General features: G+C 36.2%; 1 protein-coding gene across 6 annotated transcripts in view; it reads left to right on the forward strand.

Annotated features, from left to right (window-relative positions):
- LOC120592711 (DNA repair-scaffolding protein-like) overlaps positions 1-27,799 on the forward strand; it is a 318,688-nt gene that overhangs the window by 226,695 nt on the left and 64,194 nt on the right. The window contains exons 9-10 of one of the 6 annotated variants that reach the window (XR_005650193.1): positions 1,121-1,274; positions 16,805-18,506. The exons of 3 other annotated variants lie outside the window; for them this stretch is intronic. Coding sequence is in view for 1 of the 3 variants with exons in the window: in XM_039850435.1 (XP_039706369.1) it covers positions 16,805-16,859 (55 nt within the window). In the remaining 2 variants the exon portion in view is untranslated. Of the gene's footprint in view, positions 1-1,120; positions 1,275-16,804; positions 18,507-26,869; positions 26,946-27,799 lie in introns of those variants that run through there. 2 more of the 6 variants (XR_005650192.1, XM_039850435.1) reach the window with 2 other exon arrangements.

Here is a 27,799-nt window from a genome sequence, read left to right on the forward strand (position 1 = left end):
ATTCAGAGAGGCCAGTAGTGTATGTTGCTGTTTTTCTTCCAGAAATGTTGTCCCTCTGGTTTCAGCTGTTTTATTTCTTATCACTGCCTGGGTCACTGGTGGCCCTGGGACACTGGTGACAGGAGTGTATGTTTCAATTCTGCTTATGCAGATTCCCCTGGAGCTCGGTGGTAGCTCTGGGAGGATGCAGGAAGTGGAGGGTGCATTCCTGGTTGGTGGAATGAGAGGACCAGACTCAATGACCCAGCTTTCTGCCCTCCACACTCAGTCTCTGCCCTGCTCTCTACCGTATCACTGGGCTACCCTATGTGGAGTATGCTGATTACTCAGGCAGGATTGTTTGGGGCTTCAAAGAGCTAAGAAACTGCCTATAAATTCTCCCCTGCTCCCTATCTTGCAGGGTGCTCTTGGCTGCTTTCTGCGGCACTTTTGTTCTTCTCTCCTGTTTCACCTCTCTGACTCATTTGTTTGGCCCACCTTCGGTTGCTCCAATGTGCAGATTTCTCATAGATGCTTCTCTGTGGGTTGGGTGTTATTTATTGGATGTTGATGTTCAGCTTGTTTTAATTTCAAGGGGAGAGATCAGGGGAGATCCCTCATGCTGCCATGCTTTTGATATTACTATTCATTTACTATTAATGAATGCTGCTTACTGTCAGATACTGTGCTGGGCACTGAAAATGTGGAGGTGAATATAAAGAAGGCAAGATGGATTTACTATCCAAAGTAGAAGATTAGGAAGAAAGTGATTTAAGCAGTTATTTTATTTAAAATGTTATAAAACAATGTTCATAGAATAGTTTATTATATCTTAGACACAAATATATTTGTCTCTTATTGTGTGGGTTAACTATTTGATAAGATGAGTATGTTCTAATTTAATAATCCAAAGGAGAAATGTCCTGAATCTCTAAATTTATAGCATGGGTCACTTTATTAAAATGTAAGTTTTGTACTTAAAGCTCTCCAGCTCTTACAAAGAGGAAATTCTAAGCATGCTTTGTGACATGTACTGTTAGTGGCTTGTGGATGGTTGGTGTAAAATATTGAAATATTGAATAGCTGCATTCACATTAACCGAAAAAGTACAATCTTAGATCAATGTCCTTGTTTCTCTCAGTGATCTGCAAGAATTTCGTGTGTGCTTCCTCAAGTGACCTATATTGAATTTCAGAGTCTGTCTTATCCAAAAGTCTGCCAGCCAAGTCAACAGGAAGGGTCCAAGTATCTGATTCCTGAAGTCATTTGAGAAGATTCTTCTTCATTCATTCATAGTGATTAATCTCTTCATTGGGAATGAAGCTGGTTTGCCAGAAGAAAACTACAATTCTCATGTGTTCGCAGGGTCATTTGATATGCAAACTTTAGACACTTTAATACTAATTTTATTAAACTTGTCATTACTTTTCTGATGAAATTTCGATAAATGCAACCATTCTTTTATAGAAGCAAAAGTTAGGGATGCTAAAAAGTTAATTCAAAATAATTGGCAATGAAGGATCTTGAGGCCAGCTGCCAATGTGGGATTATTGAACAGTGGGATGGTAATTGCAGAAAAGGTAAAGGCTTTTTTTTGAAAGAGAGCATAAGAATCACCTGCGCTGGAGCTGTCTTTGTGACGTGGCATTGCTCTTCAGTGTACTCCAAGTGATATTATCTTTTAACTAACTTCCATATCACAGTGTTCTGAGTAAGTAATACTGTCTTTTAGTCACTGCATTTCATTTAATTTGTAGTTAAGAGAGAAATCTAGAGAAAAAGAAATATATTTAATATTTATACATATATCTAAGTGAAAAAAATGGAGAATTGTAATATAGCTCTTAGATTCCAAGATTCCAAAACTAATGGTAAAAAGAAGTACTTAGGCATGAGATTTTCTGAAAACGATGGTACATCTTGATAGGTGCTTGGCTTATACAAGTGTGTACATTTGTCAGAACTCAGCATATGTTCATATAAAATTTGTGAATTTCTTTGTATGTAAATTTTACCTTTAGAAAACTTTAGAAAATGACAATAGTGATTGTTGCTGCCTTGGTGGATATGGAAGCCCAAGTACTGGTGAAGGGAATCCCAAAGCTCTTCCCTGACATTTCCTCATGTTTCTGCATAAGCTGCCTTGTCTTTCTAAAAAAATTTCCTCCTTTACAGTCTACAGAGGTCACTTTTTCAAGATTGGAAGAGTTATTTCATCCAATTCATAAGAACAAACACAAAAAGTAAAACAAAATTGAGAGACAGAAAAATATGCTTCCAACGAAGGAACAAGAACAAACCTTGTAGAAAAATTCTAATGAAACAGAGATAAGTAATTTGCCTGATAAAGAATGCAAAGAAATGCCATAAGGATGCTTACCAAGCTTGGTAATAGAATACAGGAGCTACGAGAGAATTTCAACAAATTACAAAATAAAGAACCAGTCAGAGATGAAGAATACAGTAACTGAAATGAATAATCCATTAGAAGGAATAGAAATCAGATTAGTTAATACAGAAGAACAGATTAATGACATGGAAGACAAAATTGTGGAATCACCCAATCAGAACAGCAAAATGAAAAAGAATTTTTAAAAAATGAAGATAATATAAGAGGTCTCTGGGATAACATAAAGCATTTTAATATTCACGTAATAGGAATTCTGAAAGATGAAGAAAGAGAAAAAGGAACAGAAAGTGTATTTAAAGAAATAATGGCTGAAAACTTTCCTAATCTGGGGAAAGAGAACACATGCAGGTCTAAGAGTTGCTGAGAATTTCAAATGAGATAAACACAAACAGGCCCACAGCAAGTAACACTGTAATTAAAATGGCAAAAGTTAAAGATAAAAACACAGTCCTGGAGAGACTGGGCAAAATAGTGTCAATGATAGAGACTTTGTTCATCCCCTTTTGCGACCACATCAAAAGCATGATGGAAACACGGAGCAAACAGCAAGCAGAGTCTCCAGGGGATCTAGATGAACAAAAACACTACAACTAGAGAGAGAAATAAGAAATCACCCTGCAACAGGAGGACATAGGACTGGGCAAAGAAATGAAGCTGCCCTGTCCTGAGCGACTTAGTCACACAGAGGCTACAGCAATGGCAGCTAGCAGCTGCAGATACTTCTTAAAGGTACCGTGTCCATGACCGGACCTCAGTGGTAACGAACACGCTCACTCTGAGCACCAGTGCCAAGTTGGCTGCTTGAGAGTCACCAGGGACTTAAAGTGAGACGCGGAGTTGTCGGTGAGAGGGCCACAAATGAGGCTCTCTCTCCTGCAGAAGTGTTAGCAGTACCCATTGTTCCTCTGTTGAGCCCTCCCCACTGCCAGTGTGCACCTCAAGTCACATGGCCATAGCTGAGAAATCATCAAACTGGATAACAGAGGTCACTCCACCCAGAGGATTCCTTGAAGCCCCGCCTCAACCAAATTACGGCCCCCACCCAAGCCACATCCAGGTGTATCCTCAGCTAGTCAGGTGCCCCTTGCTGAGCAGCTCTTAGACTCACGCTGGTGGCAGCTGGCCTTGGTTTCTAGTGTGGCCTTTTGAGGCAGCTATAAGCACAGCACCTGTGGATTGTTTGCTGAATCTTAACAGGTAGCCCCGAAGAGGCACAGACTTGGGCTAAATTTGACCTGAACCCCACTCAGAACCGTGCCACTGGACACCTACTACACAAAGCCGCACTAATAAGACCGAGAGACTTAGGAGCTTTGCTTAGTACATAGAAATAGCCATAGAAAGAGCTAAAATGGGAAGACAAAGAAGCAGAAACCATATGAAAGAACAGAACAGAGACCAGTGAAAGATGGAGTCAAGCAATCTCATAGATGCAGAGTTTAAAAAACACTGGTTATAAAGATGCTCAGTAAAATTAAGGGAAGTATAGATGAACTCTGGAAACTTTAACAAAGAGATAAAATACATAAAATTGGAAATGGAAATTATAAAAGGGAACCAGTCAGAAATGAAGAATACATTATCTGAATTGAAGAGGGAATTAACAGTGGATGAAGAATAGGATCAAACCACTGATACAGAGAATGAAAACACCCAATAAGAACAGCAAGAAAAAGGAAGCCAAGAATATTATAATAATTTAAGGAGCCTATAGGGCAAAATGAAAAGCACAAACATTTGTTTTATGGGGTACCTGAAGGAGAGGAAGGAGAACAAGAAGTTGAAAAACTATTTGAAGAAATAATGATGGAAAACTTCCCTAACCACGTGAAGGAAATAGACATACAACACCAGGAAGCTCAGAGAGTCTCAAAAACCAAGAACCCAAAGAGGCTCATACTAAGGCACATTATAATTAAAATGCCAAAGGTTACATACAAATAGAGAATCTTAAAAGCAGCAAGAGAAAAACAGTTACCTACATGGGAGTACCCATGAGACTGGCAGCTGATTTCTCAAAAGAAACTTTGCAGGACAGAAGGATTTGGCAGGAAATACTCAACGTATTGAAAACCCAGGAACTACAACCAATACATTATCCAGCAAAGCTATCATTTAGAGTTGAAGGACAGATAAAGAGCTTCTCAGACAAAAATAAGCTAAAGGAATTCATCACCACCAAGCTAGTATTACAGGAAATGTTGGAGGGACTTCCGTAAGAAGAAAAAACATGTATCAGAGTGGTTCCATAGAGTAGTGGTTGGCACGTCTGCTTTACACGCAGAAGGTCCTGGGTTTGAGCCCTGGTGGAGCCACGGTCCATACCCTGGGTGTGCCAGGCCCCAGGTGCGCTAGGCACCCTGGGTGTGCCATGCCCCGGGTGTACACCACGAGGGCATTGGAGGAGATGCCCTGCCTTCAGAGATCCAGTTCTTAAGGGGAGACGGCAACATCCGTTGGTCAGGTGTGGAAGTGTGTATGTGGGGTAATTTAAAAAAAGAAGAAAAAGGAAAAACATTTATCAAAAACAGGAATAATGATTGATAATAACTGCATTCCTATCAACAAGTACCTCAAATGGGAAAGAATTAAGTGCTGCAACCAAAACATAGAATGGATAAGAAACCAAGTTTCCTGCATATGCTGCCTTCAGGAGACTCAGAGTTAGAGACACACAGACTAAAAGGAAGGGGATCGAAAAAGATATTGCCTTGATAGACCTAGAGAATATTGCTCAGAATGAAGTACGTGGGATAGAGAAAGACAAATACCACGTGATTTTATGTACATGTGGAATCTAAAGAACAAAATAAACAGCAACAACAACAAAAATGGAGACAAACTCATAGATACAAAAAATATTTTGAGGGCTACTGGATGGGAGTGAGTTTGGGGAGACCGTGAAAAGGTGCAAAAGGATTAAAAAGTACAAATGGATAGTTACAAAATAGACATGAAAATATAGAGTATAGCACAAGGAAAATAGCCAACAATGTTATAATAAATATGTAAGAGAGAAGAAGGGTCCTAGATTTGGTGGGATGGTCACTTTATGAGTTATATAGATCTTTACTCACTGTGCTGTACAAGTGAAACTAATATATTATTGTATGCCAATTGTAGTTGAAAAAACTCATTGAGTTGTACAATGTAAATATGAGCAACTAATTGCCTATTGTATTTCAATAAAAATGGAAAAAAAAATTTAAAAAAAGAACAATCCTGATGGTAGTAAAAAGGAAACTAGTCATGTACATGGGAAACATAATTGGACTATCAGCTCATTTCTCAGCAGCAACATTAAAAGCCAGAAAGGAGTGGCAGGAAGTATTTAAAGTGCTGAAAAAAAGGAACCTACTGCCTATGATGTGGCTTAAGGCAGTATACATTGATTTAATACAATTCCCATCAAAATCCCAATGGCATTCTTAAGGAATAGAACAAAAAATCATCAGACTTCCGTGGAAGCACAAAAGAACCTGAATAGGTAAAGCCATCTTGAGAAAAAAGAACAAAGCCAGAAATATCACTCTGCCTGACTTCAAATTATACTACAGAGTGACAATAGTCAAAACACCTAGGCATTGGTGGTAAAACAGACACATGGACCAAAGGAACAGAACGAGAGCCCAGAAATAAACCCACATATATATGGGCCAATAATTTTTGATGAAGGAGCCAAAAATATACAATGGAGAAAAGAAAGCCTCTTCAGTAAATGGGGCTGGAAAAATTGAAAAGCCACATGCAAAAGAATGAAACTAGACTGCTATCTATCACCATACACCCGAATTAACTCAAAATAGATAAAAGATCGAAATATAAGACCTGAAACAATAAATTGCTTAAAAGAAAACATAGGTAATAAACTCATGGACCTTGGATTTAAAGAGAATATTATAAATTTGACGTCAAAGGCAAGGAAAGTGAAAGCAAAAATAAATGAATGGGGCTTATCAAACTAAGAAGCTTCTGCACAGGAAAATAAACCATCAACAAAACAAAGAAGCGACCTTCTGAAGGGGAGATAATATTTACAAATAACTTCTCCAATAAGAGTTAATATCCCAAATACTTAAAGATCTCATCTAACTCAACAACAACAACAATAACAAACAAACAAACAATCCAGGTGAAAAATGGGCAGAGGACTTGAGCAGACACTTCTCCCAAGAAGACATACAAATAACCAACAGACATATGAAAAGTTGATCAACTTCACTAGCTATTAGGTAAATGCAAATCAAAACCACGATGAGATACTACCTCACACCTGATAGAATGGCCATCATCAACAGGATAAGTAATAACAAGTGTTAGAGAGATTATAGAGAAAAACAAACCTTCATGCACTCCTGGACTAATGTAAATTGATACAGCAACTATGGAAAACAGTATGGAGGGTTCTCAAAAATTTAATATTACCATATGACCTAGCAATCCCTCTTCTCGGGTAGGTACCCTCAAAATTTGAAAACATTTACCTGTAAAGTTATATGTGCCTTGCTGTTCATTGCAGCATTATTCATCGCGGCCAAGACATGGAAACAACCAAAGTCTTCTTCCACAGATGATTGGATAAAGAAAATATGGTATGCTGTAAGGAAACCTGGCAGAGTGAGAGACATTCCCAGATCTCTCTCTTTGAAACAACAATAAGCTAAACATCTAAAACTCAACAAAAAACACCCAAACTGCACCAGACGTCTGAGCATGGGATCTAAGAATAAGAGCTACCACAGGTCAGAACTCTGGGTGTCGGGCTGTGGACTAGGAGAAATAAAAAAGCTGCCATTTGCAGCCGCTGGAGTTCCCTGGAAGGGAGGGGGAAGGGAGAGCGTGAGGTGACTTCCCTGAACAGCCCTGCCTGTGAGAGCTGTGAGCTCCACGCAACCAGTCATCAGGGCAGAAAGCAGAGAAGTGGATGGCAGAGAAACAACAGTTGATTTTTACCGGCCGCAAAACCTAGGCTTAGCCGAAGCGCCCATCCTTCAACCCTCAAATCAGAGGGCCTCTCCTCCTGCCAACTCTGAACACCGCGGAGTACCAGGGGAATCTGAGCAAATACTACCAAAACTATCGCTAACACTGACAGGGACTGAAACTGAGGGTAATGAGTGTGATTAAATATCTACAAGAAAATAAGGCATTATATAAAGGAATTATGAAGGCTTTGTGTAAATCAGGAATCCAAGAGGCTTAGACAGCACCTACTGTGAACCAAAAATAAAGTGCCTTTTTTGCAACAGGCTAAAGAGAGACCTTTATATAATAAATGTTCTTTCTGGGGAAAAAAAGCAGAATACATTTCCATTAATGCCCAGGTGGAGAAATAGTCCATTATACACCATGAACAAACAAGGTGACTAGGCATCTCAGAAAGAAAGAGAAAAATCTCTAGAAAATAAGATTACAGACATAGAAATTTGCAACTTAAATGACAGAGAATTCAGGATGGTACTTCTGAAAAAACTCAATGAGTTCTGAAACGAGTCATTCAACAATTTCAGGAATTCAAAAAACAACTAGATGAGCAAAGCAAGGAGATTGAAACCGTCAAAAAGAACCAAAAAGAACTTCTGGAGATAAAAAGCACACTGCAAGAGTTGAAAAATGAAATAGCAAGCTTGGGAAATAGAGTTATCCAAATGGAGGAAAGGATCAGTGATATTGAAGACAGAAATCTAGAAATAAATCAGAAGGGAGAAGAGAGAAGGAAACCGAGGAATGAAAAATAATGAAAGAGAAATACAAGAACTAGCTGATATCATCAGAACAGGAAACATAAGAATGGCATTATCGAAGGCGAGGAAAAGGAGCAGGAACTAGAAAGCATTTTCAGACAAATAGTGGATGAGAATTTCCCAGATCTAAGGAATGAACTGGAGCTTGAAATTCAAGAAGTCAACAGAATTCCCAATTACCTCAACCCAAAAAGGCCTTCACCAAGACACACTGTATTAAAATTATCAAAAATCATTGTCAAAGACAGAATTCTCAGGACAGCCAGGGAGAAGAAAATGTTAACTTATAATGAAACACACATTAGATTATCCTCAGACTTCTCAGCGCAGACCTTACAAGCCAGAAAGGAATAGAATCATATGTTGAAACTATTAAGTGAAAGGAACTACCAGCCTAGAATAATGTATCCAGCTAAACTCTCCATTAGGTATGAAGGAGAAATTAAGATCTTTTCAGATATACAATAATTGAGGGAATTCTTCACTACGAGTCCTGCACTACAGGAAAACCTGAAAGTGGTCAGCGCACTTAAAATGACAAATTAAAAAAAAAGACTTAATAGAAGTCAAGTGACTACCAGGCAAATAGAAGCAGAGGAGTGCAACCCTTACTAAGAACAGGGCATTATAAGTTTAAATAATAAGAGAATTGCTATAGCAATGAACGTTCAGTATACATAGGGACAAATGAGACAACAATGACTGAAAAAGGAAGGATTCACAGATCCAAATTCGCAAAAATAAAATGGAGAGAAGTCATGCACAGAATAAAATGGATGACTGTGTGTGTGTGTATATTTTATATATTTGTAATGGTAACCAGAACTGAAATAGATAATATAAAACAAGAAGAACCCGAGTGAAAACCCACAAAAGCCAACCAAAATGAAGAAAACAGAAACACAAGGACAGGAAGCAATGAAAACACTGATCTACCAGAAAGCAAAAGATAAAATGGCTATAAGAAGACCTCATATTTCAATAATCAACAGAAATGTAAGTGGATTGAACGCACCAATAAAAAGGGACAGAGTTGCAGAATTGATCAAAAAACAAAACTCTTCCATATGCTGCCTCCAGGAGACACATCTCAGCTCCAAACACAAATATAGACTCAAAGTGAAAGGGCGGAAAATGATATTTCAAGCAAATGGCATTCAGAGAAAAATGAGAATAGCAGTACTAATATTGGACAAAATAGACTTCAAAATAAAAATGAAAAAGAAAGATACTGAGAGACATGTCATAATGATAAAGGAAATTATGAACCAAGAACACATAACACTTATTAATATCTATGATCCCAATCAGGGAGCCCCAAAATATGTAAAGCAGTTACTAACAGAACTAAAGGAAGAAACAGACCAAAACACTATTGTAGTAGGGGACCTAAATACCCCACTGTCGGATATGGACAGATCATTCAAACAGAAAATCAGTAAGGAAATAACATCCTGAAATAACACATTAGACCAACTGGACATAATTGACATTTACAGAGCCTGCCATCTCAAAAGAGCTGCTTATACATTCTTCTCTAGTGCACATGGAACATTCTCAAGATCGACCACATCCTAGGACACATAAATAGCCTCAACAAATTTAAGAAGGTTGAAATCATACCAGCCATATTCTCTGATCATAATGCTTTGAAACTAGAGATCAACTGCAAAAACAAAGCAAGAGGAATCACAAATATATGGAGATTGAACAATATGCTACTGAAGAATAACTGGGTCAGAGAAGAAATACAAAGAGAGATCAAGAGATATGTAGAAACGAATGATAATGATGATACAACATATCAAAAGTTTCGGATAGGCAAAAGTGGTAAGAGGAAAGTTCATATCATTACAGACCTATCTCCAAAAACAAGAACAAGCCCAAATAAACAACCTAATGCTTCATCTTAAAAAATTAGAAAAGAGAGATCAAATGAAGCCTAAAGTCAGCAGGAGATAAATAATCAACAGAGCAGAAATAAATGAAATGGAAAACAAACAAACAAAAAAGGTAGAAAACATAAATGCAACAAAGAACTGGTTCTTTGAGAAGGTTAATAAAACTAACAAACCCCTGGCTAGACTCACCAAAGAAAAAAGAGAAAGGACACAAATAAAAAAAAATCAGGGATGAAGAGGGGAAATTATGACTGACATTGCAGAAATGCAAAGGATCGTGCAAAAATACTATGAAAAAGTATACAACACCAAATTTAATAACCTAGAAGAAATGGACCAGTACTTAGAAAAATACAATCTTTCTATACTGAATCAAGAAGTTCTGGAAAATCTAAATAGACTGATCAGCAGTATGGAAATTGAAACAATCATCTTAAACCTACCAAAAAGTAAAAGTCCAAGACCAGATGGCTTCACCATTTTACCAAACATTCAAAGAAGATTGAATACCTATTCTCCTTAAACTCTTCCAAAAAATCGAAGAGGCAATACTTGCCAACTCATTTTATGAAGCCAATATTACTCTCATACCCAAAACAGGTAAAGATAACACAAAGAAAGAAAACTACACACCGATATCTCTCATGAATACAGATGCAAAAATCCTAAATAAGATACTAGCGAACTGAATACAGCAACATATTAAAAGAATTATACACCACAATCAATTGGCCTTCATCCCAGAGGCACATACGCAAACTGATTAATGTGATACACTACGTAAACCAATTACAACATAAGAATCATATGATCATATCAACAGATGCAGAAAAATCCTTCGACAAGATACAGCATCCATTCTGATCAAAACACTTAACAAAATTGGTATAGAAGGAAAGTATCTTAACAACATAGAGGCCATATATGACAAACCCTCAGCCAACATTATACTTCATGGTGAAAAACTAAAAACGTTCTCTCTAAGATCAGGAACATGGCAAAGCTGTCCACTATCGCCACTGTTATTCAGTATAACATTGGAGGTTCTAGCAAGTCAGTCAGAAAGGAGAAAGATATAAAAGCTATCCAAATAGGAAACGAAGAAGTTAAACTGTCACTATTTGCAGATAACATGATTCTTTATATAGAAAACCCTAAAGACTCCGCAAGAACACTACTAAAACCACTAAGCAAATAGAGTAAATTTTCTGGATACAAAATCAAGGTTCAAAAATCAATAGTATTCCTATACTCTAATAATGAAGCATCAGAAAAAGAAGTGGAAAAAATAATTCCTTTGCAGTTGCAACAAAAAGAGTGAAATACCTAGGAATAAATTTAACAAAACATGTGATGGACCTGTATAATGCAAACTACAGACCCTATTAAATCGAAGAAGATACAAAGAAATGTTCTTGGATTGAGAGAATTAACATAGTTAAAATTATCATAGTACCTAAAGCATTATACACATTTAATGTTATTCCCATCAAAATCCCATCCGCATTTTTTAAAGAAATAGAACAAAAAATCATCAGATTTGTATGGAAGCACAAAAGACCCTGGATTGCCAAAACGATCCTGAGAGGAAAAAAACAAAAACAAAAAACAAAGCTGGAGGCACCACTGTGCCCGACTTCAAATTATACTACTAAGTGACAGTATTCAAAATGGCATGGTATTGGCAGCAAAACAGACACACGGACCAATGGAACAGAATCGAGAGTCCAGAAGTAAACTCATATTTATGTGGGCAAATAATTTTTGGCAAAAGAAAAGCCAAAAACATACAGTGGATAAGGGAAAGCCTCTTCAATAAATGGTGCTGGGAATACTGGAAAGCCATTTGCAAAAGAATAAAACTAGACAGTTGTCTATCTCCACACACCAAAATTAACTCAAAATGGATTAAGGATCTGAATATAAGATCTGAAACAATAAAATGCATAGAAGAAAACATAGGAACTAAACTCAAGGACCTTGGACTTAAAGAGGATTTTAGGATATCAAACTAAAAAGCTTGTGCTCAGCAAAAGAAATTGACACCAAGGTAAAGAAACAACTATCTGAATGAGAAAATATATTTGCAAGCAAAGCCTCCAATAAGGGCCTAATATCCAAAATATACAAAGAACTCATACAACTGAATAACAACAACAACAAAAAACAAATGATCCAATCAAAAAAACAAGCAGAGGACCCGAACAGACACTTCTCCCTAGAGGCATACAAATCACCAACAAATATATGAAAAGATGCTGAGCATCGCTAGCTATTACGGAAATGCAAATCAAAACCACAATAAGATACTATCTCACACCTGTCAGAATAGCTATAATCAATAGAATAAGTAATAACAAATGTTGGAGAGGATGAGAAGAAATAGGAACTCTCATACACTGCTGGTGGAACTGCATATTGGTAGAGCCATTATGGAAAACAGTATGGAAAAGCTAAGATATGATCCAGCAATCCCTGAGTTGAAAGTCCATATCCAAAAAGATATTTGCACAGCGATGTTCATAGCAGCATTATTCACGGTGGCCAGGACATGGAAGCAACAGAAGTGTCTTACGGTAGATGTTTGGCTAAAGAAGCTGCGGCATATATATACAATGGAATATTATTACTCAGCCATAAGTTGAGATGAAATACTGCCATTTGCAACAACATGGATGGACCCCAAGATAATAGTGCTAAGCAAAATAAGCCAGACAGAAAAAGTTGAAAATCACATGATATCACTTATATGTGGGATATAAACCTAAAAGCAACAAATGAACAGGACAAACAAATGAGGCTCATGGACGTGGAAAATGGACTCTAGTGGTTTCCAGAAGGTAGAGAATGGGGAAGAGGGGGAGGTAGACGGCATAAAGAGGGTCAAATATAGAGGGTTAGGAGTAGGGTGAAGTTTGTAAACAATAGAATATACAAATGTCAAATTATAATTAATGTACACCCAAAATTTATATAATTAACCAATGTTACTCCAATAAACTTAATTTAAAAAATAATAATAAAGAAGACATGGTATGTATATATGTATATACACATATATACATATACATTTATATGTATATATATATATACACATATAAATTAAGTTTATATATACATACACACACACATACACAATGGAATATTACTCAATCATAAGAAAAGATGACATACTGCCATTCGCGACAACATGAATGGATGGACCTTGAGAGAATTATACTAAGTGAAGTAAGTCAGAGGAAGTCAAATACTGTATGATCTTACTTATATATGGATTCTAAAAACAAAACAAACAAAAAATACCAAAACTCATAGTAAAATAGATCAGGTTTGTAGTTTCAGAGGTAGGAGTGAGTGGAAGAAGTGAGAATTGGATGAAGGTTGTCAAAAGATATGGTTATAAAATAAGTAAATACTATATATAATACTGTGTGTGTGTGTGTGTGTGTGTGTGTGTGTGTGTAAAGAGAGAGAGAAAGAGAGGGAAAGTTGTTAAGATAGTATATCCTAAGAGATCTCGCCACAAGGAAAAAATTTTTTTTCAAGCCCCTAAACTGCTCCTGAAGTCCTGTTGCTGCCCCAGCAGACAGATGCACTGTTTTGCTGCCTGGGTGTCCCAGTGCCTTCACCCAGATCAGCCTTGATGGGTGGGAGTATGCGTGTAGCTGTTTTCCTTCCAGTAACGTTGACCACTGTGCTTGAGCCTCCTGGCCTCTGTGTCTTAGTGTTTGCAGATTTCCTGCTCTGCAGCCTGATAGTTGCCCTGGCTGCTGCATTTCCCCCCGGATCCCCCTGCTAGCTCTAGGAGGGTGCAGGTATGCAAGATTTGGGAGGGTAGGGGGAAGTGGCCAGGCTCTGTGACCTGGCCTCCTGCCTGGCAGTGGTGGCTACTAGAACACAGATGTTGTACCTCTATTCTGTCTCTTCCGTAGTCTCTGCCCTGATCATTGGGTTCCAGACAGGAATGCTCGGGGCTACAGAGAGTGCATGCCACAGGCTGATTCCTCCACTCTCCTGGAGTCCCACAGTGGGCTTCGGGCTATATCCACAGCACCCTGCTATGCTTCTCTTTTTGCCTCCCTTGTTTGCCTGATTCACCCACCTTCAGAAGCTCTGATGTGCAGATCTCTCAGACATGTTTGTGTGTTAGGCTAGGCATTTTCTGTTGGATTGTAGCTAGTCGATTTGTTGTAATTTCAAGAGGAGAGATCAAGGGGTCCATTCATACTGCCGTGCTTCTAGTGTCACTCTGAAATTCTGCCATTTGTAACAACATAGATGGACCTTGAAGGTATTATGCTAAGTGAAATAAGTCTGACAGAGAAAGACAAATACCGCATGGTTTCACTTATATATGGATTTAAAAAAAAAAAAAACGAAAACAAATGCACAAACAATACAAAACAAAAACAGACTCAGAAACAAAGAACATGTGGATGGTTGCCAGAGTGGAAGAGGTTGGAGGGATGGGTGAAAAAGGTGATGCGAATATAGTCAGTAATAGTGTGATAAGTTTGCACAGTGACAGATGATTACTAGACTTAGTGTATGCACTCATCGTAAGGTATATAAATGTCAAATCACTACGTTGTATACCTGAAACTGATATAATATTGTATGCCAACTATGTTTTAATTTAAAAAAAAATACTTTAATATTAGTTAATGGTATGGAAGCTAAGGTATTGAGGGAGATGTATACTGATGTCAGTAATTTTCTTTGAAATGCGTTAAACATAGACTGATTATGTGTTAAGCAGTATAGTAAAATGTTAATGGTGGAATCTAGTGAGTACACAAGTATTTCAACTTTGCTATATGTTTGAAAATTTTCCAATAAAAATGATAGAACAAAAGTAGATATTTTTTAACTTAAGATATTCAGAAAACAGGAAAAGTAGGTGTTTTATGGGCATAAAGTTGTAGCTCATAAGCATTTCATGGGAGATCATTTTATCTACAGATGAAATTTGAAGACATAAAATCCCAGAAGGCAGTGGAGATCTATGTGGCTATGGACTCAGTCCCAGGAAACACCAAAAACTGGTGGTCACTAGATAGTAATCTCCTTTAAGGCACTGTTTATTTTGCTACCATTGAATTTCTGCCCTCTGACATATACCTGCTTTATAGTTTGATCTCCATCTCTATTGAATTACTGTTAATAAAATGAATACAGAGTAAAAAAGGAACTGGTGGAGTTAGGAAAGCAATTTTGGGAGATGATCATGTGTGAATGATTGGGCTGAATATATGATCCACAAAGATGACTATACATAACTGAGTTTTAAAAAATCTGAAAGACCATTTGAAGTTGTTTAGGAAGATGTCTCTGGAGATAGAGTTCTTAGTCCCTGTTCTTTTTTAAAAATTGATATGTATTTGACACGAAACATTGTATATGTTTATGATGTACAACATGTTGATTTGATGCATTTGTATGTTATATGATTACCACTATAGCTATTTTTCATACCTATATCACCTAACATAATTTTGATTTCTTTTTTGTGGTAGGAATAATTAAGACCTGTCTTTTAGCAAGTTTGATGATTATAATGCAGTGTTGTTGTCTATATTCACTCTACTGTGCATTAAGTCTATAAAATTTATTTACTACTTATTGCAAGTCTGTGCCCTTAAACAGCATCTCTACTAGTAACCGCCAAGTCCCTGGTAACATGGTATTTGTCTTTATTTATCTGACTTATCTTACTTAGTATAATGTCCTCAAGGTCAATTCATGTTGTTGCAAATGACAGTATTTTCTTTCTCATAATCAAGTATTATCCCATTGTACATATATACTACATCTTTATCCATTCATTCTTTGATGGGCACTTAGGTTCTTTTCATATTTTAGCTCTTGGGAATAATGCTGTAATAAACATGGAAATGGAAGTGCATATATTCCTTCAATATCCTGTCTTCATTTCCTTTGGGTAGATACCCAGAAGTGGTATTGCTGGGTCATAAGGTAGATCTCTTTTTAATTTTTTTATGAACCTCCGTATTGTTTTTCATAATGGCTGAACCAGTTCCAAGGCCCAGTGTACAAGGGCTCCCTTTTCTCCACATTTTGCCAACATTTGTTATCGCTTGTCTTCTTGATGATAGCCATTCTAACAGGTCTGATGTGATCTTATTGTGGTGTTCGATTTGCATTTCCCTGATAGTTAGTGATATTGAGCATCTTTTCATGTAACTGTTTGCCATTTGGATGTCTTCTTTGAGCAAATTTCTATTTAAGTCCCCTGCCTATTTTTAAATCAAATTGTTTATTTTTTAGTTATTGAGTTGTTGGCATTATTTTATATATTTTTAGATTTTAACTCCTTATCTAATAAATGGTTTGCAAAAATTTCCTCCCATTCTGTAGGTTGTCTTTTCATTTCGTTGATTGTTCCTTTTGCTGTCAAGAAGCTTTAAATTTAGATAGTTTCTTTAGTAGGTGTTTTTGGGAAAACATAAACAAATGCAGAAAAATGAAATAGTACCCCTATCTTACACTACTCACAAAACTTAGCTCAAAATAGATCAGATTTAAATATAAGACCTGATACCATAAAACTCTTAGAAGAAAACATAGAGAAGAAGCTCTTGGGCATTAGTCTTGGCAATGATTTTTTGGACACAGCTTTTTGCAAAAGCAAAAATCAACAAGTGGGACTCCATCAAACTGTTCTTTATTCTGAATGTGATAAATTACATTTTAGATATGTTGGTGATCTGACTTCCTCCAAATAGTAATTGCTATCTCTTTTAATATAGGCCAAAGCCAACATTTGTCATATGTTACAGTATTAAGAGTAAACATTTGGGATGATTCTTCACATTCTAATATACATCATCTTTAATGTGAGTACTGTTTGTAGTTTTTGTAACAGTACAAATTGAATGTGGCAGATGGATGTTTGTATCTCACATATGGACTTCGGTTCTTCTGTAAATGTCTCTCCAGATTACTGTGGAGCCTGGAATTCACAGCTTCACCCTCATTGTTTACCTCTACCTTTTGAAATTTCCTCCTGAATATTTATTCACTCCTATCCTTTCCAAGGCCGAGATGATGCTTTGATAGAGATCACTGCCTTTCTTTATTTTATCCTTTGAGACTCTCATTCTATTCAAGCTCCTGTATATCCCTCAGTTTTTCATTCTCCTCTAGAGAAGACCATTTCCTGCTGGTGCTTTTGCTGTTCATTTCCATGTACAGGGCTAGCAAACATTTATAGGGCATCTGTTCTGTACAAGGCACATAGGGGCTTGGCCAGAGATCTTCTTAGCTTAATTTCTAGTTACTGTCTAGTGAATGAAAGAATAATGGAATAGGTAACTACAAGAAAGAAGTGTTGTAAGAGAAATTTATGCTAGATTCCAGTGGGAGCAGATACAGGTTTCAGAGATGCTTCCTAAACAATGAAAGGAGGTTAATAAGATAACAAAGAGGAAGGCTCAGCCCCTTGATTCTCTAACCCTCCCATACTGGGTTTGCTTGCCCCTTTCCCCCAACTGAATCCTTATGGGAAACCATTTTTTAAGAAGTTCTCCTACTTCTTTCTCTACTCAATCCTATAATTCTCACCATGCCAACTCTAACCCTCTAAAACTTCTACTTGGTTGATGGTTTATTGGGTAATAAATAATATTAGGAATATTAGTTTGGATGTTGTCTCATTTTTTTCTTTTTTTAGAAGATAGGTTGTGGGTACAGATAAGTGTTGAGAACATAAAAAGGGAAAGCAACTAAGTGCATTTAAAACTTATTGCCATGAAAAAATATATAAAAAATTAATAAATAAAAATGATTGCCATGTACCTGGCTTATAGTAATGTGTATGTGAAGGTGAAAGCTGTTTCTGGAGCTGTCACACCAAAGATATGAACCTTAGAACCCCTGTACAGTGAAGCCTTGCCTGGGATCAGGGAAGCAAGTCCATCCTCCCTGTTCTTTAGCTGCCTTAGTCTTAAAGACCCTGCCAGTTCCTATCTAGAGAGCCATAGCTACTTGACTTTTTATCACATGTGTATGTGTGTTCATTTTCATATATTTTGGGACTTGTTTTATTTTTGAACAGATTTATTTTTTATACCTTTAGATATTTAGCCAGTTATTTCTTTTAAAGTATGCCTTTTGTTTTGTTTTGTTTTGTTTTACCTGTTAAAAATATTTATGGCTTATATCATCTAGATTATATTAACTGTACTCCTTTTTACTTCCTGTCATTTAACAGAGTTAATAGAAAATGGCAGCATAAGAAATAAACTTTTAAGCTGAGCACACTACAACCAGGGCAAGCTCATTGCTTTTCTTGATTCTGACAAGCCCTGAATAAACCTTCATATAGTACCAAGTAGTTCTCCTCTGCTGGAACCCAATGCAATTAGCCTAAAGGAACAGTTAGGCCATTTAGGATAGGTAGTTGCAGAGATTATTCACCAAAGAGGTAAGTGAAAAGCCAAACTCCAAAGACAAAACTAGGTAATTGATGAGCAATACCATTACTTTGTCTCTAGAATAGGGATATGTGAAATTTATCTGTATGTCCCTTGTTATAGCAGAGGAACTCTTTATATCCAATTGTCACAATGGTCCGTGACCTAAAATAAAATTGACAATTGCTTCTGTGAGGCCTTTGAGGAATAATATAATCATGATCTGAAGCCCTAGATCTCCTTCCAATTAATCAAGTGGCTCATGTGCATTCTTAGAAGTATGTTTAGGAGAATGTTGGGATAGAGATGGGGTAGAGTTGGTTGGAATTTTACCTAGAGAAAGCTCTCAAAATTTGATACACAAATTTGAACCTTGTAAATTACCAAGTAGAGCCTCACACTAAAAATGTCAGTGCTTGCTTCTTTATCAGGTTAGCAAATTCTTTCTGTAATTGTTATTTCCAGAATAATTTAATTGAATTGGTTTTCAAGAATTAATTTCTGTAGCTGGGGATGTAAGAGTTCACTACAAGGGAAGATAGACTGAGTGTCTGGTATGTGACTTGACACAAAGAAGTAACTAAATAAAGGTGTTGAATGAGTGAATGGACATTAAAGTTCTATTCACCAAAATCAGGATCCGAATAGAAAAAACAGTAGCAATGATAATAATAACTTGGTGAGGGCTTTCCTTCTTTATATAACATTCTTTATATACATTAACACTTTGAAGTCAAATAAATCAGTCCACCTATAGCACTCAGTCTGAGGAGGCTGTTTCCTTACTGCTCCTTGGAGTGGCTGTGAATTTGTTGGTAGGGCTAAACAAGGTGGCCCACCTTACCTATGGTGGGCTTAGCTCTTCCTAGCTGTGATGGGTGAACCTCATAGTCTGGATTCAGTTCCTCCTTGAAGGCAAATCCATCACCAGCATTGCCCTTCTATCAGGGCAGAACATGGTGGAAGAGGGGCAGTTACAGCAGCCCTTTGTTCTCCTGGTGCATTGCCTCCTTCTTTTGAATCACCAAGGCTCATTGCCCCAGACAAGTGTGGCTACGAAAGATGATCTTATAGTTAAAACAAGGTATCAAAAATCTGGTAATAGACACGGTTGTGATCCTAGATTAAAAAAGAATTGCTCTAAAGGAAAGCATTGAGACGATTGGTGAAATTTGAATATGGACTATAGATAATATAAATATCTAATATACATATTAGATAATATCATAGAAATGTCAAGTTTCCTAAATATGTTTATCGTACTATGGTTTTCCAAAGGAATGACCTTGTTCTTAGGTGTGTGTATCCAAAAGTATTTAAAATTAGATGATTATTAAACAAACTGATTCTAATGCTTATATGGAGACTCAGAATAGCCAACACAATATTAAAGGAGAAAAAGAGACATGGACTACTGATGCTACAAAACTTCAAGACTTACAGGAAGTAAAAACTACAATAATCAAAACAGTGTCATATCGATGAAAGAATGAATGAGTATATCAGTGAAATGAAACAGAGAGCCCAGAACCAGATCCTCATAAATACAGTCAACTGATCTTGGACAAAGGAGCAAAGGCAATACAATGAGCAAAGATAGTCTCTTCAATAATGGTACTAGAACAACTCGACATCCACACGCAAAAGATATAAATATATCTAGACATGTCCGTTACACCCTTTGCCAAAATTAATGCAGAATGGATGATGGACTTAAGTCTAAAATGCAAAACTATAGAGCCCCTAGAAGGTAACGTAGGAGAAAACTTTTTGAACTAGGGTATGGCAGTGACTTATAGATACAACATCAAAGGCACAATCCATGAAAGAAAGAATTGATAAACTGGACTTCATTAAAATTAAAAACTTCAGCTTTGTGAAACAATATGAAGAGAATGAGAACACAAGCCAGAGACTGAGAGAAAATATTTGCATAAAACACATCTGATAAAGGATATCTAAAATATACAAAGAACTCCTAAAACTGACAATAAGAAGACAAACAACCTGATTTAAAAATGAGCCAAAGACCTCACCAGAGAAGATATACAGATGGCAGAAAAGCTTATGAAAAGATGCTTTACATCCTGTGTCCAGGGAAAGGCAAATTAAAACAGCAATGAGATACTACTACCTACCTATTAGAATGGCCAAAATCAGGAACACTGACAACACCAAATGCTGGCAAGGATATATGAAGCAGAAGAACTCTCATTTATTGTTGGCGGAAATGCAAAATGGTATAGCTACTATGGACAGTTTTGCAGTTTCTTACAAAACTAAACAGACTCTAACCATACAGTCCAACAATTGTGCTCCTTAATATTTACTCAAACTAGTTGAAAACCTAGGTCCACACAGACACCTGCACACAGATGTTTATAGCAGCTTTATTTATAATTGCCAAAACTTGGAAACAACCAATATGTCCTTCAGTTAGGGGAATAGATAAATAAACAAGTACATCTAGAACACTGAATATTATTTAATACTAAAAGAAAGTGAGCTATCAAGTCATGAAAAGATATGAACCTTAAATGTCTATTACTAAGTGAAAGAAGCCAATCTGAAAAGGCTACACACTATATGATTCTAACTATACGGCATTCTAGAAAAGACAAAACTATGAAAACAGTAAAAAGATTATTGGTTGCCAGGGATTGTGACAGGAGGGGTAACTAGGGGGAACACAGAGAATTTTTAATGCAGTGAAAAAACTCTGTATGATACTATAATGATATACATGTCATTCATCATACATTTGTATAAACCCATAGAATATATAACACCATGAGTGAACCATATTGTAAGCTATGGACTTTGAGCAATTATATGTGTTAATGCAGATTCATCAATTGTAACAAATGTACCACTCTGTTGAGGGAATGTTGACAATGAGTGAAGCTATGCATGTGTATATGGAAACATCCGGACTTTCTCCTCAATTTTGCTATGATCTAAAACTGCTCTGAAAAAATAAAGTCTTGATTTAAAAAAAAAAATAAGTAAATGACCATAATGTCTGTAGTTTACTCTCTGTGGTTTAGCAAAATAATAATAGTAACCAACAGCTTTAACAACAGTAATATGTAGGTGCATATGCATTTAGAGAGGGTGCAAAAACAAATGTAATGAAAGGTTCACCATTCACAAATCCCAAGCCAAGAATACAAGGACATACTTGCATATTTTCTGTAAGTATGAAAATATTTCAAAATGGAATATTGAGGCAGAGACTCTATCTTAGGAAGCAGCAAAACCTAATTCCAGAGGGCAATGAACATGACTTAAATGAAAGCATGGAAGCCCTGCTTAGAACACCTGCTTAGGGGCACCTGCTTAGAACAACTATTCTGTTGTTTGTCTTGGTATTCTGGAAGAGTATAGGGTATATATAGGCATGCAGAAATTTAAAGTAGCCCAGTATTGAGCCTTTTTATTTTTAAAGTAATTCCATATTAAAGTCTAAGCACCTTCAACAATCTGTAAAGAGATGTTAAGAAAGCAAGCCAGAGAAGATCAAGCGGTATAGAAAGGAGCAAGGCTTTCACCTTTAACCAGTATGATGCCACCCCTGGATGGTTCCAAGTAACCTTCAAGCTGAGGAGCCCTTGCTCCCCAACCTGAAACATAAACCTGGATAACTAAACTCCTGTGCATAGAATTGCCCCTTCCCTATGGCACGTGTGAATAAATGGGACATGATGTGGCAAGAGTGGCCTATGCTACCCACTCACCTAATTTTATTCTTCTCATTATAAAACCAACATCTTCCAAATTAGGCAGGTTTCTCACCAAGGCTCTTCTCTACTAAGGGGTTGATTTTGAAAATCTGTCAGCTCACTCATCACTGAGGAACAGGTCACCCATGGCATATTTTAGCCCTAATGAATTCACTTCTTGCACTTGGTGATTTGGGTCAGTGGTTATCATGGAATAACAAATTATGAGTAACAAATAATTGCCTAAGTCTTTGTAGACTATCCCTCCACAATGGCTCTTTAATTCTCTTTTCCATTTTCACAGCTATTCCTTTTACTCCTTGCCTGAATCACTGCAGTGACTTCCAGCTGGTTACCTCCTCACTTCTGGGTCCTTCTTTCTTCGAGCCATTTTGTATCCTACTGCTGATGTTGCTACAGTCCTAACATAAATTTTTGAAGCATAGCTTTGGCCATGCTGCACATCTGCTCAGAAACATTAGATAGTTCCTTGTAGTGTACAACGATAGAGCCTGCTTCTCAGTACAAGTTAAGATTGCCTCATACAACTTTTCCAAGTACATTTTCTGTTGCTCTGCTACTTATTCTGTAGCCCGGGTAATGAACTAACTTAATATTCCTGGTATTTCACCACTCACTCTGCCTAGAACGTCTTAACTCTTCATTTAAAACATCTCAAATTCCATTTTCTTATGAAGTCTGTCCTGATTCTTTCCAGCTGTATGGGCTCTCTCCAGTGTTTGAACCCATGTAGTTTTTTGGTTTTTAAAGCCGATGTTTCTCATATAGTACTTGTTATATTTTTCTTAATATAAAAGCTGTTACATGGATTAGTCCTATCTTCTTACTTTGCAGATTGCTGGTTCAAGAGCAGTAACTGGATATGGCACAGTGTCATGCATTGAAGAGATCTTCAATTATAAGATCTGCTATAATTCGGAATGCCGTTGTAGAAAGACTCATTTATTTCATATAGGTTTAAAGTTGTTTTTACCTTTAAACCTATAACAAGAAAACCACAATTAATGCCACAAATACCACTCTTAGCTATTTTAAGATATTATTTAAACAGATTTTTAAAATGTATTTACTGAAAAACATTTAAGAGAGAATATTTTTGCTATGGAGGTCCAAAACTAGGTTGTTCTTTTAAATATTATACTTTATTTTTAACCCTTTGGTATCAAATAGGAAAGTGTTAAATATAGGCCGATTTTTAATAGTAATTTTAAGAGGTCTTGCCTTTCGTATTGTGAAATAAAAGGTGAAAACTATTATACTGGTATTGGTAGCAGAGGCCTGAAACCTGGTAGAAGCCAGCAGGCCCAGCACCCTATCCAATCAATAAAGGAGGGACAGGAGGTCCACTTACTGTGCTCAGGTAGTAAGGAAATCCTTTTTTTTAAAAAAAAAAAAATGGTCCACTTGGGACAACTCATTAAGAATACTTTTTCATCCAGGAATTGATATTCCAAGATTTTGGTCTTTTTATATGGTTATTATGGTAAGATTTTTTTTATGTATTTTTTTTATGGATTTAGAACATATTCAACTTAAATTGGGTCTTAGAGAAATTAATATTCAAACAACAGGTGAGAAAAACCAGACTCCAAAAGTTCAATGCCTTTTTACAGACCTATGATCAAAACCCTGATTTCTGGATTTTTAGTCACCAGAACTGTAAGTCTAGGAACAGATGGTGTAGTAAGATTTAGTCCTTTGGTAGCTAGATGTTTATAATCTGGAATTAAAAACTAAAACAAAAATCTTTTTTTTTTCCAAGTTAACATAAAGCTTCATTCATTATTAGACAGAGCATCCCTTTAAATAATTTAATATTCCCTTCAAAAAACAGATGGGGGAGGAATAAATTACAAAAGCATTCTTTAAAACTTTGTTTTGGAACCAAATAAATAAAAAATGGAAAATTGTCATGTGTGTGATAAACATATGTGTCTTGCAGTCAGCTTTTAAGTAATTCTTATCAGCATCTTTAGCTTTGATAATGATTTTTTCCAAGTTCTTTTAGACTGGCTGCAGTTTCCTCCTCTGTCTGGCTATTTCCCTTCTGCTCTACAATTCTCCACTGAGGGAGGGCCACAGGGGATATGTGTGGTTCCTGCACTAGAAAATAGCCCTCTTGTGGCTCTTTACTGATGCCTCAGTGGTGTTTTCCTTTGCTACCAAATGAATCAGAACAATAAGATTCTGGGCATGCATGTTAGGCTGTCTGTAAGACCAACTGCTTGAGTGTCATGATTTATTTTTAGGTAGTATTTGCTATTTTCATTTGCTCTTCCTTTGTCTTTTTTTTTTTTAAATGACCTCAAATGTCTTCTGACTTTAGACATAACACTTTTGCCACATCCCTGCAGTTTAATTTTCTGGTGAAAAAGTCTCCAAAATGTGCCTGTGAAAAAGGAAAAGAATGATAAATTATTAAATATTTCTTTGGTATTTTCTTCTTTTTAGATTTCTTTACTTTTTAAAGACATCTTTTTAAATCTGCCCATTTAGTGAGAACTCTGTTAAAAAATAGACTTTATTTTTTTTAGATAAGTTTTAGGTTCACAGGAAAATTAAACAAGATACATATACCAAACATACATGTCCCCACACTTGCATAGCCTCCCTCCCTCATTATCAAATTCCCATCAGAGTGGTATATCACAGTTGAGTATCTAATTTGATCATGGGAGACAAAAGGGTTTGGGATACTACATACAGGGCTTTTGTGAGGATAAAATGAGATTATAGGCCTGAAAATCTTTCACAGACTTGTAAAGCACAAGTATTTCTATTAAGTGGCATGTCACTGTGTATGGACCTCACTGTGGCTGTTAGGATATGAAACTAAGAACCTCCTCCCTTCACACAGTCATGTAGGACTTCCCAAATCCATGGTTTCTTTGACAGGAATTTGCTTGCCATACTAGTTTTTAGGATTGAAGTGAGATGCTTCTTGATCTTTTTAGTCCACCTTTGAAAAAAATTTGTGTCTTTTAATAGTATGTTTATTTTCATGATCTGGCCATGATTTATGTTTTACTACAGTGAAGGGGAAGTGGCATAGGATTATGGGTGGTTATTGTACCTTTCTCCATGATGAGATGCAGCTATCCCAGTAAATCTTTTGAGTTGTTATAACCTACTGTATTTCAGTAACAATAATTTTCTAAAGTTATTGTTTGGAATCTTATCTTGTTCATTTATTGCATAGATGAAGGATCTGATAAAAATAAATCACGTGGTAGCGATACCACCACCAAGCACTGTGCATTTTCGAGCTTATGTGGCCAAATTATATTATATTATGTGGATCTACCATATTTTGTAACTATAGGCATTCTTATAAATGCCTATTTATGCATATCAAGGAATTGACCTGGCTTTTACTAAATGAGCATTTCATTGTATTGATCCAAATCAGTTGGAACTTGGCCTTTTGGGACTTTTACCTCACTTTATTTCTCTCTCCTCTTTGATGATGTAGGCATCATCTAAGAGCATTTAAGTAAAATAAGGTATAGTCACAGATGTATATGAGAGCTTCTGGGGTTTTTTTAATTAAGATATTAAGATATTATTTCTCTCTCTTCTTTAGATGATGTAGGCATCATCTAAAAGCATTTAAGTAAAATAAAGTATAAGCTACACAGAGGTATATGAGAGCTTCTGGGTTTTTTTATTAAGATATTAATGTACAAGACAATTCACCATTTTAAAATGTACAGTGGTTTTTTTATTGTATTCATAGAGTTGTACAACTGCCACCACAATCAATTTTAGAACATTTCATCACCCTAAAAAGAAATCTCATACCCATTAGCAGTCAGTTTTCATTGCCCCCAAGCCCTTAGCACCAAACAATTATTCATCCACTTTCTGTCTCTGTGGATTTGCCTATATTGGAAATTTCATATAAATAGAATAATTCAATGTATAGTCTTTTGTAAATAATTTCTTTTACTTAGCATAATAATAGCAAGGTTTATTTTTGTCATAGCATATTTTAGTACTGTATTCTTTTTTATGGCCAAATTATATCATATTATGTGGATCTACCATATTTTGTTTTATCATTCATCTGTTAATGGACATTTGGGTTGTTTCCATTTTTTTCATATTATCAGTTATCGATATTTGTGTACAAGTTTTTACGTCGACATATGTTTTCATTTCTCTTGCGTATACTCCTAAAGGCACAATTGCTGGGTAATATGGTATTTCACATATTTGTGAATTTCCCAAATGTCCTTATTCTATTGATTTAAAATTTTAATTCATTGTTGTCAAAGAAGATAGTTTGTATGATTTTGGTATTCCTAAATTTACTGACTATATGGTCTTTTCTAGGAGAATGTATATGTGCACTTGGAAACAATATGTATTCTTTTGCAAAAGTTTTTTACAATTGTTCATTTAACAAAATTACAGTCTTTAATTGCTTGATCTTTTGATAAGACTTGATAGGATTATTAGTTCTATAAGTCTAAAGGGTTTAGTGTAGACATTGTTTGTAAATATAGTGTTTTATGGGGCCTTGGTCTGGTCATTGGACATCTTATGTTCAGGCATGATTCTAAAAGACAGGCTAGTAAAGAAACTACATAAGGCACAGTTTTCATTTGTAGGGCCTGTTTATTATATTAAAAAAGTGAATTGTAATTATATACAGTGCTTCCTTGCTGAAAGAAGGCATACATTTGTACAGCAGAATGATTTAGAGCTACCCAAAGGAATGAGTAAGTGAGGTGGGTACTGTTCTTTTTGTTTTTAATTATTATTTTTAAATTATTTTTTATATTAGTTTCAGGTATAAAGTACAATAGTTAGACATTTATATAATTTATGACGTAATCACCCGATTACTCTGGCACCCATCTGGCATTACACCCAGCCATTGCAATAATATTGATATATTCCCTATGCTGTACTCTATATCCCCTGGACTGTTTTGTAACTACTAATTTGTATCTCTTTATGCCTTTACCTTTTTCACCCCCCTCCTTCTGGCAATGACAGTTCTCTATATCTGTGAGTCTCTTTTCATTTAATTCATTTCTTTTGTTCCTTAGATTCTGCATATAAGTAAAATCATATGGTGTTTATCCTTCTCTGTCTGACTTACTTCGCTCAATAAAAGACTCTCTAGGTCCATCCATGTTATTGCAAATAGTAAGATTTCATTGTTAATGGCTGAGTAATATCCATTGTATATATGCACCATAACTTCTTTATCCAATTGGCTATTGATGGGCACTTAGATTGCTTTCATATCTTGGCTTTTGTGAATAATGCTCCCAGGAACATAGGGGTGCATAGACCTTTACAAATCTGTGTTTTGGTTTTCTTTGGATAAATACCCAGAAGTGCCATTGCTGGGTCAAAAGATAGTTCTATTTTTTAATTCTTTGAGGATCCTCCAAACTATTTTCCATAGTGGCTCTACCAATTTGCAATCTCACCAGTAGCGTACAAAGGTTCTCCTTTTTCCATATCCTCGTCAACACTTGTTTTTTGATTTTTTGATGATAGCCAATCTTAATTTGCATTTTTCTGTTGATTAGTGACCTTGAACATCTTTTCCTGTATCTATTGGCCATCT

Source organism: Pteropus medius, unplaced genomic scaffold (genome assembly GCF_902729225.1).
Source record: "Pteropus medius unplaced genomic scaffold, Ma_sr-lr_union100, whole genome shotgun sequence".
Lineage (NCBI taxonomy): Eukaryota > Metazoa > Chordata > Mammalia > Chiroptera > Pteropodidae > Pteropus > Pteropus medius.